This window comes from Bolinopsis microptera, chromosome 10 (genome assembly GCF_026151205.1).
Source record: "Bolinopsis microptera isolate Bmic1 chromosome 10, MBARI_Bmic_1.0, whole genome shotgun sequence".
NCBI lineage: Eukaryota > Metazoa > Ctenophora > Tentaculata > Lobata > Bolinopsidae > Bolinopsis > Bolinopsis microptera.
In genome coordinates this window covers 12,836,453-12,856,114 of record NC_087081.1, presented here as the reverse complement: position 1 = coordinate 12,856,114, position 19,662 = coordinate 12,836,453, and the positions used below count along the sequence as shown (strand labels likewise).

The 19,662-nt window shown below is 38.0% G+C and overlaps 1 protein-coding gene across 1 annotated transcript; it reads left to right on the top strand.

Moving 5' to 3' along the window:
- Positions 1–3,981: 3,981 nt before the first annotated feature.
- On the top strand, positions 3,982–12,206 carry LOC134821938 (uncharacterized). Its single transcript, XM_063832768.1, has 10 exons — positions 3,982–5,372; positions 5,525–5,673; positions 5,888–5,957; positions 6,084–7,075; positions 7,274–7,355; positions 7,529–7,660; positions 9,323–9,418; positions 10,620–10,699; positions 10,905–11,009; positions 11,174–12,206. The coding sequence occupies exons 2-7, from the start codon at positions 5,665–5,667 to the stop codon at positions 9,337–9,339; spliced, it is 1,302 nt and encodes a 433-aa protein (XP_063688838.1). The 5' UTR covers positions 3,982–5,372; positions 5,525–5,664; the 3' UTR covers positions 9,340–9,418; positions 10,620–10,699; positions 10,905–11,009; positions 11,174–12,206.
- The last annotated feature ends 7,456 nt before the right edge of the window (positions 12,207–19,662 follow it).

Genomic DNA, 19,662 nt, shown 5'->3' with positions numbered 1-19,662 from the left:
TAATATGGCAATAAAATTTTGTTTTACTTAATATCCACGAAAGTTAGTTGTATCACAGGAGTAGGATTCTGTGTCATTAAATGATCACAGGAATATCACAGAGTCAGCTACCAACGTAGCACACTGGCCTACCGCAGTAGGCCAGCATCTGTTGACCGAAACCGAGAGAGAGAGACCTGATAATCAACTGAATATATAGAGACTGGCCACAAAGCTAAGGTGCAGTGTCATTATTGAGATTAAAAGATTTCAAGCCTCATGTTGTGCTTCTCTTCATTTTCGATACATGCCTACAAAGGCATTGTAAAGGGTAAGCCTGCCTTATGAAATAGCATCACAAAGGGGAAGGTCAATTCAAAGATCTTATCTCCACAGATCAGTACGGAAAAACTATTTTCAGCTGCACCTTGGTTAAGCTAGTGCACTGACTGTTAGTTTTAAGGTTGTGGATTGTTCTAGGTGGACAAGCATACTCGTTTCTATTCTTTAATGGTAATTACATGTGCTTAACTGTTACAGTACTAGAGATTTTATTGATATTACTGATTATCCATCATATTCAGTATTAATATTGTCCATTATTTATTTATTGACATCCTTCAGTCTCCAAAACAAGGTATGAAGGTAAATTAACTTTGAGCCTTGTTTTGGCGACTGCTTAATCGATGGGCAAGTAGGTATTTGTTTTTTAGCAGTGTTGAACATTGAAACAATTATAAAATGTTTATTTTTATCTTATATAACGTACAATATGAATGACATATGCTATAGTGACGTAACATATATAATGCAACGAATTAGTAACTTGCTAGATGTGATTTAAGTGCAATTGTAAATTGCAAAATGTTATAACGTCGATTATTACTAACATTTATCTGAATTTAATACAATTACATTGTACATGTCACATATATAATGCAAAGAATTAGTAACTTGCTAGATGTGATTTAAGTGCAATTGTAAATTGCAAAATGTTATAACGTCGATTATTACTGACATTTATCTGAATTTAATACAATTACATTGTACATGTCACATATAAATTGGGTAGCTGAATGAAACTAGTGCCACAGAATTTTCCGTTATTAGTATTGCAGTGTCCACGCCCTGTATTGCGTTAACGACCGAAATTTTCCCAATATGCAATGATTATTTTGCTTCTAAAATTCTCTGATAATTAATAATATGGAGTGGAATATGACTTAGGATCAGTTTGGTCCGTTTCATGGCAAAAACATTTATTGATTTTGTATTAACCCTTCGGGGCTTGCGTGACCCTTATCATAGAACTGGTTTTCAGGACTGGCAGTCTGACCTATTGCCTTGCCAGCATAGGTGCACTTATATAGTTTTGCATGGTTCAGTTGCATAGTAGTGTCCGAATTGCACTGATTCTAGCCCGAGTAGTGTTCAAAAGGGCGCCCTGTTTTGACATACCTCCTGAGCCGGTACTCATTTCCTCTCTGAGCTAGCTAGTGTATATTAGTTTCTTGTTGGTGTTTTGTCTGTGTTTGTTTGTCCGTAGTAGGAATTTACTGTAACTTTGGAGACTGGGCGCAGTAATGTCCCAGAGGGTTTGTAACATCATGGATGCTGACTAAGCTTACCTGATCCTCTCCAACTTGTATTAGTACACTACTTCATCTACACCAGTCATTTCACTACATTAAACTGATTGAGGTTATGCCGTTTGTACATGCTGAAGCAATATGCTATGATGAGTGAAATATGAGTTAGGATCAGTTTGGTCCATTTCATGGCAAAAACATTTATTGATTAATAATATATCGTGACATGTAATTGTAAGATAACAAACCTCGGGCGCGCGGCGCTTACATCTGCACCTGAGAATCTCTCAGCAATGTGTGCAGTGTGGCTGTCTGCGCGGCGGGCTGTGTATTGAGTACATAGCTGAATTTAGATTTATATTTATTTATAAATGTATAATAATATTAAATAAGTATTGATTGTTTTTAGTAGAGGCTCTTACGGGCTTTATTTGTGGTAAATAAAAATTTTGTTTTACTTTTAAAATTTTGTTTCTACTAACTGCCGCTAACTGCTGCAAATGGCGCGCGCGACAGCAGCAGTTAGCAGCAGTCAGCAGCAGTTGGCAGCAGTTAGTAGCAGTTTTTTGCACTTTAGTCTCCCTGTGTACGTTATGTGTGTTATATATCTTTTAGCCATATCTAATAAAAACGGACTTTTCAGTTCGATCATTAGTGCAGATTAATATGACGATGGAATTAAATCGAAACATCAAGTCTATTTGAATTAAGTCAAAATATGGTATAATTTCAAAGGATTGAAGAGAACAGACATTTAATTATCATAAATAGTATTAGGTCCATTAAATAATTGATATATAATCTGGCGCCCTTGTAATAAATCACTTAGTGATAAATTAGAAAGTCTCCAAAAGAGAGCTATTAAATGCATTCTGTCTGAAGAGGGCCGCAGTTATCCACCTGAGCAATATGTCAAAAAGTGCAAGCTTGTCGACATTCTCCCTTTGTCTCAAAAGTTTGACTTGAATGATCTTATTTTTTTCCACAAACTTCTGAACAATTTAATTCCTGTATCGCTGCCTTTGTATCACGTTGTGACACCCACGGTCGTTTCACTTTATCGTCCTGACGATACAGGGGGAGCCGCGCACTTCGTGCGTGGCGGGTCATACAACGTATGACAACGCTGCCTCACTATCTCTCTTTATATCAGGGCACTTCTCGACTAAGACGTTGCCACCTCGACAGTCTGTCTATTTTGTCATCAATTTAACCTAAGTTAAGTCAGAATTCACACACCATATGTGGACTCCCTTTACAGGTAAGACAGATTATGTCTACTAGTCTTTTCGAAGCTGAGGTCACTAAGCATCTATGGAAATGTTTATTGGATAGTGAATAGAACGGTCTAGCCTAGTCTCTTTGCTCCCCATATTATTATTTTTTGTTTAATTAATTTTGTATCTACCTTCCTATACTTTCAACATCATATCACACTTCACCCGCACACCTTCTCACACATTAATGACCATATCAGACCTGTATCTAATGTATCTGGAATTTGACGTATTGAAATACCAATTTTGGCTCTATATCCACAGTTATTCACCATGGATTTGTTTGTTATTAAATAGTTTTTCATAAACTTTTGGATTTAGATTAATTCGATTTAATGGGTCCAAGTTACTGCGGACATAGTTCACTATGTGTTTACCTTGTTTGGGTGCCCATCATATTTTACAGATGTGGGCGATATTTTGAACGATTCTATTTTATATTCATCTATTGCTGTACTCTGTAAAATTTGAAAAGTATTTAATTTTAAAAATAGGTAATTTGAGTTGTTTATGTTCATTTTATGTTCATTTTATGTTACAAAACTAGAAAGCCCGTGGTCACAGCTAATAGTATTCTTTGGTAGTCAGTTTTTATCGCATCAAAAATATCAGTCACAACCGAAGATACAGCTGATTAAAATGTAGCTCGCACTGAACACAATGTTATCACCACAAAACCCATCAAAATGTCGCAAATATTTGCACGTACACGTAAGTGCGCTTTTGAACACCGTTATCATGGTTATTATGCAACTTTTATTTGTTTACCTAATTTGCACGTGGGCGGTCGTACAGCAGAAATAATTCTTTGAATTATAGTAATGATATGACAATATTATCTGCCATTGAATCTATAATGAATACATGTACAATCTGAAAGAAATTAAAAGCAAACATAAAATCTTTTTTCTCATACAAAATATAATAATCCACATTGTATTTTTGAAGACCTGCATGATAAATGAGTTCACACTTATACATACATGTAGTTAAAATTAATTTAATGTAGCTAAAATTAAGTAATACATGGATTAATGTATTGGGATCTAGCCTAAACAGTTGCGCAACAGCCATAGATTTTTACCACCTTGTTTCTTTATTGATAAATCTGTATATATTTATAAACTTTTATTAATAGGTGAATGAACTGAAAAAAGATAAGCTTCTCAGCTTGTTCTAATGAGACATTTTTAATCAACACTGTCCATAATATACCTCAAATATCATGACAAATGATGGGAATCCAGTCAATAAAAACACACGACTTCATGATCTGATGAAAGATCCGGTCGACAATGAAGATGACATCATTAGGTTATTAGGTAAAGATCCACCTGTTGATGTTAATATTCAAAATGATTTTGGGCAGACAGCAATGATGATTGGAGTGATAAGTCAATATTTAGATTTGTTAAATGTTTCAACTATTCAGACAATCTTGAAATGTACAGATTTCAATTTAACGGACAAATTGGGCAACACACTTCTTCATCATTTTGCTAGACATGGTGTTGAGACATGTTTTGAAGAGTTATTAGGCAAGTGCAATGTGCTTGCTCAGAACAACAAGGGAGAAACGGCTTTGCACCATGTTCAAAAGGTTTCAACCGTGAAAATTCTTTTAAAATGGTATGCTAAGCAAGATTTTGGTACTGAAGCAAAGAATTGGCCTGCTAATTCTTTGGGTAAAAGCGAACTGTTGACAAATCTTGAAGATTATTTGGAAAATCCAGATAAACGACCTGGTATAAAAGATATCATCGAATTATTATGCCAAGATACAAGCTATCCAGTTCCAGGTGATATGAGTTCTGTTATCATAAAAACCCTGCAATCATCATCTGAGACAGTGTGGGATAACCTTGTCTGTATTTTAGATTTTGGGGCAGAATCAGTTGGTGAAATCCACATCAAGGAGGCCATAAAAAGTGATGATATGAAAAAGTTTCGCCGGACAGTAGAACATTGTAATGAAAACAAAATTGAAACGATTATTTGCTCAACAGATGTTCTGTTGGCGTGTCTGAAACCCAAACCTAAAAGAAACGGAGACAAATTTTATGAAATATTGGTAAAATATTTGAATAACAAAGAATCTCAATTGATAGATATTAAAGACAGCTACGGATGTAATATTGCTCATTATTTTTGTAAGTACGAGAAATATGATTTGCTGCAGGATCTACTCGATCAGGAAAAATATCTGGTTAAAGCTCTGTTTAGAGCAACCGATAGTTCAAACTTGTACCCACTTGCTTTAGTCAAAGATCCAGAACCAAAATTTTTCGAGCTCTTCAAAGATTATTTCGATTCTTCAGAAAAAGGTTTTGACAAAGTTAAGCTTGCCTCTCCAACGGTAGATTTACTACATTATGCTATCGAGAAAAAGAAGAAGTATGTCAATAAATTGCTGGATGTTGGTTTTCCTCTAAGCAGCGATGTCAATGGGAAAACACCTCTCCACAAAATTGTGCGTTATAATGGGCAGGCTTCCTTACTGGAGAAAGCACTTTCTTGCCAAACAGAGGTTTGTAGCATGACTTACTATGTAATAAACCACTTTAATGTGTATAATAAGAGCTTAAAGATGTGACTTTTAGAGATTTCGATTTAGAATGTTTATTGTAATCGATTCAAAAATATTCTGCTATTATTAGTGACGGTAATAAAACATCCCAGGGAGATGATGTCGACTACATAAATAAAAAGATGTGTTTGGCTTCACAGCTTTGGACTACACTATCTTGTACAAAAAGGAGGAGCAGTTCAAATTTCTTAGACAGCGCAGAGCATGCATTGATAAAATTCAAGTTGAGAAGATGATGAATGTTAGTGCTTTTCTACATTCATTCAGGAACATAGGGATACTTTGTTAATAGGAACTTAGAAGTTTTAAAATGGATCATGTATTTCCACATCACCAGAATGTCATAATTCCTGACCTTGACCGCACCGGTACTTGAGCTCCAAAATCCTTGGCCTGGGCTGATAAATATACTTTAGTTTTTGTCTGCTAAAACTATGATCTCCCTTTTCTTTCAGTATTTAGCGTTTGAGAAACATTGGAATGCAGCAGAATTGAATTTCATCCTAGAGGACCTTGGAATCTCTCGTAAGTTAAATACTAACAGCAACAGCTGTAATAAATATGGATTTTGACACTATTTTAATTTACAAATTCACTCTCATGAAAACCATTGAAGATTTAGTTGTAAAACCATAATTTCAATTTATCTAGATCCAACCGAAGAAAACAAGGAGTTTGTACGTGAAATAAAGATTGGACTTACAAAATCTGAAAAAACTCAAGCTCCCCAAGGCAAACAACTTTCTTCCCAGAGTAAAAAGGACCCTGTATTGTTCAACATTCTTGTTGCTCATTCAGCAGCAACACCACTTTTGCCTGAAACCGGACAAAAACAAAATGACAACGAAACTGTTGTATTTTGTCACAGTCTTCCGTATGAGATGCTCAGTATTGAACACCTAAATAACTTCAAAAACCTTGTAAACAAACAGTTGTATGTTGTTCAAGATGCAAAAGACCCCGCACTGCTGGACCTGCTATCTAAACTCCTTGGTGTTGAAGCAAGTCACGAGAAGAGTGTGCCAGACATCTTTAATCTCAAGAGAGGAGATGCTAAACAGCTCCAAATATCCCCACCGAGCACTGACCTCCTGAATTATTGTCCTGAGCAAGAGTTAAAACTATTCGACGAAAGATTTAGAGAAGATTTGGAGAATCATCTTGGTAAATCAGGGTATTTCTTTGTCAGCAAGTGCAATGGCTTCTTTTCTAAGAACTTTTATAATATGTCTCTAGACGTCTCTGAGATTGAAATGAAAGAAGCACTAGTAAGTTTCAAACTACTCGACCCATTTTACACGGAGTCGGGAACCAAAGATTTCAGTAAACGTATTAGCTCCTCATGGAACACTAATGTCAATGAATCTTCTGCCAATCATGTTGAATTCAGGGTGATGTACCACGAAACGCTGAATGTATCAAGATTCGCAACACCTCTTATCTGCTCCCTTCTTATCTCCAGATTTATGCTTATTCCCCGAGATGGCAAGCTACTGATCGTGTCTCCAGATTTGCTCCTGGCTTTCCACGTTAATACTCAGGAGGGATTCGACTTTGTTAGAGTGGAGATTTGTAGTGAATCAGATCAGATAATTACCAAGGAAATTCGGCAGTATTTCTCTAGTCTGTTGCGCAGCCGTGAGGTATTTTTTATAAAATTTATAATTTACACATTATATATATATTGTATATATATACACTATACAGGGTATACAGGTTGATATAAGCTTTTCTAAGTTACTGTACCCTGTGCTTGTATTATGAATCCGCATGATATTTTAGCTGGACTGAATTTTTTAATTTAACAAAATGTATTTTACTCAATACGTATTCTCGGACAGGTACAAATAGATCTGAAAAAGCTTGATATGGAGATTCTGGAAGTAAATGAGACTGTGAAATCTAACGATATCGAGTTAGCTGGTTAGTATTGAAATTATTCTAGTGCACCATATTTAGTTGACTCTCCCTTTCTCCTTGCTGGGTTTTTATCTTCTTATCTTCAGATCCTAAGGAACTGTTTAGTAAGCAATGCCTGCTTTTAACTGGTAAACAAAGAAGAAATTTAAATAAAATTAACTCTTTGTTACTTACAGATTTAGAGTCAGCTCAGTTCATGGCACCAGAGAAGGAGACCCTGGAAGGGGGGTATCACTTACGTAGGTGTAATTTGTCAGATTTAGCTGCTACATTCTGGAAGGGGGAAATCAAGCTACCCGTACCACTTGGTCTAACCACTTGGTCTAACCACTTGGTCTAACAACTTGGTCTAACAACTTGGTCTAACCACTTGGTCTAACTACTTGGTCTAACCACTTGGTCTAACTACTTGGTCTAACCACTTGGTCTAACTACTTGGTCTAACCACTTGGTCTAACCACTTGGTCTAACCACTTGGTCTAACCACTGTCCAGTGTAACCGCTGGGTGGCTACGTGATGCTGGAACCGTGCACTCTTACGCCATTTTATTTCTTGGTGTAACCACTTGGATGATTTGGTGTAACCACTTGGATGATTTGGTCTAACCACTTGGTCTAACCACTTGGTCTAACCACTTGGTCTAACAACTTGGTCTAACTACTTGGTCTAACCACTTGGTCTAACTACTTGGTCTAACCACTTGGTCTAACTACTTGGTCTAACCACTTGGTCTAACCACTTGGTCTAACCACTTGGTCTAACCACTTGGTCTAACCACTGTCCAGTGTAACCGCTGGGTGGCTACGTGATGCTGGAACCGTGCACTCTTATGCCATTTTATTTCTTGCCTACAAATGTATGATCGGTGTGATTTAAATATTATGAGCAGTGCACCAAAACACCTACTTACATAGAAAGTACGATTTTCTCTGCCAGGTTCGTTAAGATTCACTCTGAATACAAAAATTGCTATGTCACTCTCCTGACATCTTGTAAACCTTGTTGAAAGTATAAAAAGTTCTAACTAACCTATCAGTGTACAATGTTTGTTCTCGTTGGTAGCCGATGAAAGCTACATCTAGATGCTACTGGACATGGAGTGCTATTGATGTGTGTCTAACTCAGTTTGGGGATCTGACATCGAATTAAAATTAATAGCTGTTGAAGTTATTATGTATATATAATACATAGTTGATGTTATTATATAATGTACATTGTACATTGTACATTGTACATAGCTTTGTAGTTTGAGGTTGCGAACGTATGGACCATTACATTCATGTAAAATATGTAATTCGGAAGTTACATGAAATTGGACATTATGTTTCTGTATAAGAGACTAGCGTAACTATTTGAGAGGGAATGGATTTCAAATGGTTTTAAATTGTTGTAGAAATTAATGTAGAGATAGAAATTTAAGAACTGGTTGACTTTTACTAGCTGTACAAGGAATGTGCTCCAATCTTACTTTGGTACCTTGTAGTACATTAGTCAATTGTCCTAGTCGTATTGTTATTAGTAGCCCATGAGGGCAGTGTGTGTGCTAATTAGTTAATGTAATGATGTTAACTATTTCCTAAGATTTCCTTTGCAACAGCGGCTCGTCCATCAGCGGCTCCTCCATCAGCACTATTATATACTTATATACACTATTATATACTTATTACTGGTACACGTACAATAGTTCGACTCGTACCCGAGTCAGATCACTTATATGGGAGTGCATACTAAGTAAAAGTTAGAGAATTAAGATTGGCAGAACAGAGTATGCAATACCCAGCGAGATTAGTGTACTGTATAATATGTAATGTATAATGATATTGAAATTGACGTAGCTTTTAAACATCCGAAATGGTCACCAAAGATTATCGTGTACTTGGTTAATTAATTAATTCTTACTTTTAAACCTACAAAATATGTTATATCGTGAAACAGTTCCCAGTTTTAAATCTCAAGCTGACAATTGCAGGTATTTTGGTGAACTAGACCAGAGCTGTGAAATGTTACGAGAAAATGCCGGAGAGAGGAATCCCAAGAAACTTCTTCACAGACTTATCTTAACAAAGTGAGTTATTTAACATATTCAGCATTTTATTCAACATTCTTGGTTTTCAGTGGTTATAAAATTATCTGTGATGAGGTCACTTCCTCAAACAAATCAAGTCAGATTATTTCAGAAACTTCAGATATTTAATTAATCACTCGACATGGCACACTATACTGAGAAAATGTAACTTTCTTTCAAGACTTGATTTATATCCTACGCTCTAACGTCCAACAATATTTTTGGCAATAAACAGTAGTTCAGCAGGTTATCCTAATATACTATTATAATATCACCAATAATTAAGCTCCTAACCTTGTTAACAACCCAAAGAAGCCCTATGTAGCACTGCCAGTTGACAATGCCCTATAACTTGTCACTTTTTACCCCTCTCTTTTTTCTTCTCTAATTACTCCTTCAACTCCCTGGGGAACACAACCTATGGCTCTATGGGTCAACTTACTGCATAAAATAGATGTTTTACATATTTTACTCTGTACAAAATACAGATTTTATTTAGGAAAGTCCCTTTTTGTGCAGGGAGAAGAAATTTCGAAACTGATTTACGGAGGAAATTAAGAATATAATTGTAATAATTCAGACTTGATCGTCGCTTCTTAATATCAAATAATTATTAATTAACTTGTCCTCAATTCAGTGATCGACCGGGATTTGTGTTTTTTCCCCGGCCCCGGCCCCGTCAAAATAATTTTCAAAATCCCGGCCCCGGCCAGAGGCCCCCAATCCCGGCCCCGGCCCCGGCTGTTTTTGTCAATTTTTGCCGGGATTTCTCGTATTTTCTGCCTCAATTTAAACCGATAGATTATCAGAATTTATCTTGATTTTTAGACTTAAATTAAACACAAAATTTTCGGTAACATGAGATCGAGTGAAAAATATAAATACGAGGACTTGACATCATTCCAGTTTGATATTCAGAAAATTTCAACTTTGAATTTACAAAGAATGTAAAATATTAATGTTGATTAGATTAAAATTAGATTTAAAAAATTAGATTAAAAAAATCCCTGCCCTGGCCCCAGCCCCGGCATATTTTCTAGCCAATCCCGGCCCCGGCTTTGGCAACATTTCAAAATCCCGGTTAATCCCGGCCCCGGCTGATTCAACTTGGTCCCGGCCCCGGCCCCGGCTAAATTTCGTCCCCGGTCGATCCCTGCCTCAATTTGTCCTCAATTTGTCCTCAATTTGAAGTACCTCTCAGGAAAGACTACACAATAAGAGAGTTTATAAATGATGGTAAATACACTGACAAACAACGGGATGCTATCTGTAAAGGAATCGGTAATAATTCAATGAATTCAATTTTAGATAATTATTCTTTGTTATGCACGATTCGTAACAAATATTTTGGGGTTTTCGCCAATTATGGCGTATTGATTAAATGGAATAGATTGACTTGGAATATGCACACAATTACTCAGTTATACTCTTCAATTAATTAGCTAATTAATTAATTATCATGTAATTAATTAATTAACCTCCCCAGGTATCGACGTTGGGGAGACGTACAGTAAATGTTTTAACTGTTGGAGGTTGAACTGGGCAGACTTTCTTGTCCTGGGTCTAGGTATTGTCATCGTCGTCGGAATTTGTGAGTAAACTCTTTACATTTACCAACTAAACACATATCTACGAGGATTACTGATCTTTACTGTTGGACATTCCATTTATTAACATTATCTTACTTTACATTTCTGGTTCTAAAATACTATGCTGGTCGCTTATAATTATAGACTAACACTGTGTATATTTCAGTGGTTGGGTGCGAGGTGGGCGGAATAGATTTGGACACGTACGGAGTTGCTGGAGTTGCCACTCTTCCTTTTATCCTCTCAGTTCTTAACAGGGTTAGGATGTCGTACAGTCACACTCCTAAATACTCTGAACTGCCTGCTCTTACTGTCGAGTAACAGTCACACTCCTAAATACTCCGAACTGCCTACTCTTACTGTCGAGTAACAGTCACACTCCTAAATACTCTGAACTGCCTGCTCTTACTGTCGAGTAACAGTCACACTCCTAAATACTCTGAACTGCCTGCTCTTACTGTCGAGTAACAGTCACACTCCTAAATACTCCGAACTGCCTGCTCTTACTGTCGAGTAACAGTCACACTCCTAAATACTCCGAACTGCCTGCTCTTACTGTCGAGTAACAGTCACACTCCTAAATACTCTGAACTGCCTGCTCTTACTGTCGAGTAACAGTCACACTCCTAAATACTCTGAACTGCCTGCTCTTACTGTCGAGTAACAGTCACACTCCTAAATACTCTGAACTGCCTGCTCTTACTGTCGAGTAACAGTCACACTCCTAAATACTCCGAACTGCCTGCTCTTACTGTCGAGTAACAGTCACACTCCTAAATACTCCGAACTGCCTGCTCTTACTGTCGAGTAACAGTCACACTCCTAAATACTCTGAACTGCCTGCTCTTACTGTCGAGTAACAGTCACACTCCTAAATACTCTGAACTGCCTACTCTTACTGTCGAGTAGCAGTCACACTCCTAAATACTCCGAACTGCCTGCTCTTACTGTCGAGTAACAGTCACACTCCTAAATACTCTGAACTGCCTACTCTTACTGTCGAGTAACAGTCACACTCCTAAATACTCTGAACTGCCTGCTCTTACTGTCGAGTAACAGTCACACTCCTAAATACTCTGAACTGCCTGCTCTTACTGTCGAGTAACAGTCACACTCCTAAATACTCTGAACTGCCTACTCTTACTGTCGAGTAACAGTCACACTCCTAAATACTCTGAACTGCCTGCTCTTACTGTCGAGTAACAGTCACACTCCTAAATACTCTGAACTGCCTACTCTTACTGTCGAGTAACAGTCACACTCCTAAATACTCTGAACTGCCTGCTCTTACTGTCGAGTAACAGTCACACTCCTAAATACTCTGAACTGCCTGCTCTTACTGTCGAGTAACAGTCACACTCCTAAATACTCTGAACTGCCTGCTCTTACTGTCGAGTAACAGTCACACTCCTAAATACTCTGAACTGCCTGCTCTTACTGTCGAGTAACAGTCACACTCCTAAATACTCTGAACTAAAGTATTTAGGAGTGTGACTGTTACTCGACAGTAAGAATCAGACAACTCACACACATGTGTTATCAAATGTATTACTGTCTCAACAAACTCTACAAGTAACAAGTGTCTCAACAAACTGTGTCTCTAATAGAGACACAGTAAGAGCAGGCAGTTCAGAGTACTTAGGAGTGTGACTGTTACTCCACAGTAAGAGCAGGCAGTTCAGAGTATTTAGGAGTGTGACTGTTACTCGACAGTAAGAGCAGGCAGTTCAGAGTATTTAGGAGTGTGACTGTTACTCGACAGTAAGAGCAGGCAGTTCGGAGTATTTAGGAGTGTGACTGTTACTCCTCAGTAAGAGCAGGCAGTTCAGAGTATTTAGGAGTGTGACTGTTACTCGACAGTAAGAGCAGGCAGTTCAGAGTATTTAGGAGTGTGACTGTTACTCGACAGTAAGAGCAGGCAGTTCGGAGTACTTAGGAGTGTGTCTAAGTGGCCGGTCACTGGCTTGGTGACGTGAAGTGTGGTATTGTAAATGGCCGGTCACTGGCTTGGTGACGTGAAGTGTGGTGTTGTAGATGGCCGGTCACTGGCTTGGTGACGTGAAGTGTGGTGTTGGGGGGGGGGGGGTAATGACTACCAATGTAGTCATTACCCCCCCCCCCCCCCCCCCCCCCCCCCCGTGGTGTTGTAGAGCAATGATTGCTGACAAGACCTGTTGTCACTGAAAAATATTATCGACTATTATAAGAACCAGACAGTGTTATAATGATTCAAGATAAGGTGTTTTTCTTGCGATGATAGTTTGGTCAAGGAATCTGCGAAAAGTAACATCTAAAAAACCTGACCTTTCTAACATAACACAGAACGTGAGATATATTCTACTGATGGATCACATTACTAATTATACGTCTGGTGGATTCGTGTAGTGTTATTGAGTCTCATTTTGATAGTTCTTTTATTCAAATTTCTGATTGTTATGTTTCTGAATAGACTCAGTGAAGACAAATTCTAATGAAAATAAATAGCTATTGAATTTGAATAAAAGAACTAATTATACGTCACTAATTGGTGACATGATCTGATCTCCGTGAACCCCTAATAATGAGGGCCTGAGGGGGCTTGACCGTCGTGCGGCCAGATCTATAACTGAGAATTTTGAGTTGTACTAGAACCTAATGCCTGGCATAACATAAAACGAGGTAACGCTGTGTTTCTGACATTAACTTAGTTCGGAGTATTTATGAGTGACGATTTTTTCAGGTCCAAGATTTTCAAAATCGAATGAAAAATGTTTAAAGGCCTATCTCGAAATTCTAAAACGAGCAAAAGTTTCTTAATGGTCCTTAGAACATATCCTGAAAGTTTCAAGGTGATTGTTCAAAAAATGTAGGAGAAGATAGATTTTTAGACTCGATTTTCAGGGCGCGCGATTGAAAATCGCTCGCGCAATACAATTACACATGAGCGCTGACCTTTGACCGGCAATAATTTCGGCTAGGAACAAAATTTTACCATGGGACCAAAAATATCTGGTAGATATCACTCCCCTCTATCAGAAACAACTATAAAATCAATTTCGAGAGAAATTTCATAAAGACCCCCCCCCTGCCCCCTTAAAATCGTTAACTTTGATAACTCTAGAATCTAGATGCATGGTTTGATTTCACTGCATATTTTCATTGAATGTTTGTCTAGTGAGATTACCTTTACTTAATTTATAAGGTCGTAAAAGTTGCTAAAATCTGAAATACTTGAACCGTAGTTTTCGATTTCTTAAGCATACTACTAATATTAATCTGCAGCATGGTCTGGTATGTCATCATTTGATTAATGCTAACCTTTTACTGTAGAAATAGCTATTTCTATTATGTTTGTTTTATTGTTATATGTATTTATGTTTCGATTGTCATTATGATTGCATTTCAATTTTTAAAATATAATCTTCTAATTTTAATTATTTCTGGTTTTATTTTGTTTTCAACAGAGAGTGAACTAAGTTAATGTCAGAAACACAGCGTTACCTCGTTTTATGTTATGCCAGGCATTAGGTTCTAGTACAACTCAAAATTCTCAGTTATAGATCTGGCCGCACGACGGTCAAGCCCCCTCAGGCCCTCATTATTAGGGGTTCACGGAGATCAGATCATGTCACCAATTAGTGACGTATAATTAGTTCTTTTATTCAAATTCAATAGCTATTTATTTTCATTAGAATTTGTCTTCACTGAGTCTATTCAGAAACATAACAATCAGAAATTTGAATAAAAGAACTATCAAAATGAGACTCAATAACACTACACGAATCCACCAGACGTATAATTAGTAATGTGATCCATCAGTAGAATATATCTCACGTTCTGTGTTATGTTAGAAAGGTCAGGTTTTTTAGATGTTACTTTTCGCAGATTCCTTGACCAAACTATCATCGCAAGAAAAACACCTTATCTTGAATCATTATAACACTGTCTGGTTCTTATAATAGTCGATCTTATTTTTTAGTGACAACAGGTCTTGTCAGCAATCATTGCTCTACAACACCACGGGGGGGGGGTAATGACTACATTGGTAGTCATTACCCCCCCCCCCCCCCCCCCAACACCACACTTCACGTCACCAAGCCAGTGACCGGCCATCTACAACACCACACTTCACGTCACCAAGCCAGTGACCGGCCATTTACAATACCACACTTCACGTCACCAAGCCAGTGACCGGCCACTTAGACTCCTTATTTTCATCTTAATATCTGCAGTTAAATAACTTATGAATGTATAATATTTTTAAAGGTGTGGTATGTGATATCGTGTGTGACGGTCACACAATTCTAAACCAACTATTTTGAAACACTAAAAAGCTAAATACGTGTAGAGAAGTTCTAAACCGATGGTATTATAAATACCATGCTGACAGGTACCAGAGGTTTGAACACGGTGCACTAAACTTTATACTACATACACTCTCATTTTAGTAAGCCTTACAACGAATTTACCTGTTTTCTACTCCAATTGCAAGCTGGCACTAAATTTTCAGCCTCATAAAAAATAGTTTCGTTCATTATTCAGCGATATGGCTTCTTACTTGAGCTGTACTGTTTAGCTCATCGTGTTAGATCACTAGAATAAATCAGTTAAAATGTTTGTGTATATGTGTGTGTATCTAACAAGCGTTAATTTAGGGTTAACCCGGTATAATGAGATGTAACGAGCACTTAATAGCCCTGAGAATGAAACGTACGTTTACTGAGCTGTAATTACACGTTAATTATACAGAAACTTCCTTCCTTATTAACGGTGGCTTTATTAGCCAAATCTAACGTAAACTCAACTTACATTTGGTGTTGGACCAAGTTTTCGTTACAATACTTTTCGGCATAAACGATTTAGTCTGCTGTTCAGATAACTAGAGAGCTTACAAAGATTTCTTTGACAGTGAAAATTATGTATCTCACAATTAGGTTATAAAATATCAGGTGTTATTTCCACAACTTATTGGTATTATAAACACAATAATGTAGATCTTTTCATAAAATATCAAACAATTTCAAAAGAAATTACTGTATTCTAAAGGAGCAGCAGTTACACTAAACAACGCTTAGCCCACGGGAAATCTTCCGGTTCAATCTGAATATCCAACGAAGCTTCAGGGTTAATAACTTTAAAGTTAGGATCTATCATGGTGATGGTCGGTATGTAAATCTGCTTAGTCAGCTTGAACATGCTCTTCCCTCGTGTATCTATCTGATCCCAAGGTTGTCTTATCCAGGGCATCTCCTTGAAGTACTTGTCAGCATCAGGCTCGTTGTGATCATGTGTCACCCAGATCACCTCCCAGTTCTTGTCCTCATGTATCTTGTTGTAAAGTGCTGCTAACATTGTAATCACCTCAATCTGAATATCCAACGAAGCTTCAGGGTTAATAACTTTAAAGTTAGGATCTATCATGGTGATGGTCGGTATGTAAATCTGCTTAGTCAGCTTGAACATGCTCTTCCCTCGTGTATCTATCTGATCCCAAGGTAGTCTTATCCAGGGCATCTCCTTGAAGTACTTGTCAGCATCAGGCTCGTTGTGATCATGTGTCACCCAGATCACCTCCCAGTTCTTGTCCTCATGTATCTTGTTGTAAAGTGCTGCTAACATTGTAATCACCTCATGGGCAAGAGATCATGTAAACTCTCTCCAAGTAAAAGAGTTTACATCATACTCTGATCATTGTCCATTAGTCTTGAAACTCACTACATTTGAACCATTTGTCGCAAACCTCCAGCTCCCAGACTTTTCTAACTTTCCTTGTGGCTATAAGTGGGATAGCAACACCTCCCATTCACTATTTAAAAAAGCCCTTACCTCGCCCGAAATTATCAACAATCTGGAAAGCATTGTGACAAATGAATTTAGCAGTACTCTGGAGGGCAATCACGAACTGAACGATGCAGTCATAAAATGTCTCCACAGTGCTGCTGATATAGCCTTAAAAGTGAAAAAGCCTCCCAAAAATTCTGCCCGTAAGAAATGGTCCGACCCACAAGTCAACTCCTCGCGGCGGAACCTAAATAGGCTAGCAAACCGGCTTGGTAGTAAGCACTGTAACAGTATCCTCAGACGAGAATACTTTAAGCAACGCAACAAGCATAGCAATTTTGTAAACAGTAAGAAAGTAGCTTTCCTTAAGAAGTTAAATGAAGCTATAGAAGAAGGTCACATACTCGACTGGAAAAAATTTAAACGGCTTAAACAAGAACATGACACTAGCCCCTTACTTGACAAATTTGATTTAGCTAGCTTCCATGACTTCTTTGCATCCCTTTATAAAAAACCAGACCAGGAGCCAGATCTCACTCACCACAATCACAAACATTACCCTGAACCACCAGATCTGGATATCCTAAATAAGCTCATGTCAGAATCTGAAGTGACCTCTGCCATCAAAAATCTCAAAAAAGGTAAAAGTTGCTCAAACGACTTGATATCCAACGAGATGCTTCAGAGCGTAACTCCGCTTTGTCTCAAAGCCATCCTCAAAAACTTCAACCACTCACTGGTCTCTGGTTACTATCCATGGCACACCAGCATCATTACTCCTATTTACAAGTCTGGCAACCCTTTCAGCCCGGACAACTACAGAGCAATAGCTGTTGGTAGCTGTATGGGTAAACTATTTTCTAGCATCTTACTTGAGCGTCTCCTGCACTTCAAAAAGCTCTACTGCCCTGACCCAAAAACCCAAAAGAACAACTAGGGTTCTCGAAGGGTGCTCAAACAAATGACCACGTTTTTACCCTTAAGACAGTCATTGACAAATATACCAAGGTTAAGAAAGCTCGCCTCTATGCATGCTTTGTTGATCTAAGAAAGGCCTTTGACACTGTATGTAGGGACCTCCTTCTGCACAAAATCACATGCCTTGGAATAACTGGAAACTTCTTCAATTGCCTAAGTGATATGTATAGAAACTCAATAGCTCATATAAAAATCTCCAAACTCTTGTCCCCTAATATTGACATTGGAAAAGGAACAGAGCAGGGACACCCCCTATCACCGGACCTTTTTAAAATCTATATCAACGACTTGTCATCTCTCCTGAAATCTGTTGGTGATTATCCTATTCTAGCTGACGTCCTAATATCACATCTGCTCTGGGCTGACGATCTTGTCCTACTTGCCCTAAGTCCCAAGGCCTTGCAAGACAATATAAACATCCTATTCGACTTCTGTAACTCTATGGGCCTTGAAGTAAACATTAAAAAAACCAAGATTCTCATATTCTGCCCTCCTAAAAGAAAACAATCCTATGAAACATTCATTTTGGGAGGCCAGCCCATCCAACACACCGAAAAATACTGCTATCTTGGCATTATATTCCACAGAAATGGATCTTTTACAGCAGCAAATACTGAACTGAGGGCCAAGGCTCTCCGTGCTCTCTATGGCCTCAAAGGCAATATCGTCAAAGATGCCCTCTCTCACCGTTCCCTAAACATTCTATTTGACTCTCTAATAAAACCGATACTGCTCTATGGCTGCCAAATCTTATGTCCTCACTCAAAAACCATGAGATACCTCTCCAAAACAGATAGCAAAGCCAACCCCCAGCATACTCTCAGGTACATCTCACAAGACCACTATGAAAGATTCCACCTTAAGTTTATCAAGTGGTCCTTGTCTGTCCATTCAAAAGCATCAAATATAGGCTGCTGGGGCGAAAGTGGGCGCCACCCCCTCTTCTTTGAAGCCTGCAAACTTGCAATAGATTTCTATAGTCGTCTTGAAAGCACTGAAAATGAACTTCTCTCCGCTGCATTTCACGAGCAGATTATGCTGGGCCTTCCTTGGTACACCAACATCTCTAATCTTCTCACCAAATATAACTTCCCCCACTCATCCTCTTCAAAATCCAAGCTCTCTACCCAAATCAGTCACAACATGAGGGAAGAATTTGTGGATACCTGGAAATCTGCCAAGGCATCCTCACCTAAATTAGAATTCTACAATCAAATTAAACATGATTTTGAACCAGAAACATACTTAGGAGTGGTTAAGATCCCCGATGCTCGGAAAAGCTTAACAAGGTTTCGTATTAGCTGCCACAATCTTTACATTGAGAGGGGCCGTTACGAAACCCCCCTAGTACCAAGAGAACATCGATGGTGCACTTTTTGCTTTTTCAGCAAGGGGCTTAAGCCTATTGAGGACGAAATTCATGTTCTAACTGACTGTTTACTCTACTCCTCAGTTAGAGAAAAATTTAACTTCCATCCCAAAAATATTACTGACCTAGCCGGTTTGCTATCCGATAAAACACTAGACCCTACAAAATTTACTGCCACAGCAAGAGCAATCCATTCAATTCTCTCTGTGAACGAAAATTTTACAGCCTACTATAAGAGCCCAGATTTCCACTCAAATACTGGCCAATGCATAATGCTATAGGACCTCAAAAATAGTATTATAAAACATTTCTATTTTATCCCTACACATTTGTAAATAACTAGAATTGTGTAACCTTAAATTATTTCAGAATTATAACTATTGTGAATTCAATAAAATAATTATCACTTTTGTATCCTTGTATCCTTGTATCCTTGTATCCATGGGCGTATACTTTTTACATCCTCCACACCACGAAGCTGAGAAGTAGAGTCCGATGTATTTACCGGATAGATCAGACAGAGTTACGTTATTTCCAGATCCGTCGGT

Coding starts and splice junctions, on each gene's coding strand:
- LOC134821938 (XM_063832768.1), top strand. Junction 7,076..7,273: donor GTCTGTTGCGCAGCCGTGAG/GTATTTTTTATA, acceptor ATTCTCGGACAG/GTACAAATAGATCTGAAAAA. Junction 7,356..7,528: donor TAACGATATCGAGTTAGCTG/GTTAGTATTGAA, acceptor TGTTACTTACAG/ATTTAGAGTCAGCTCAGTTC.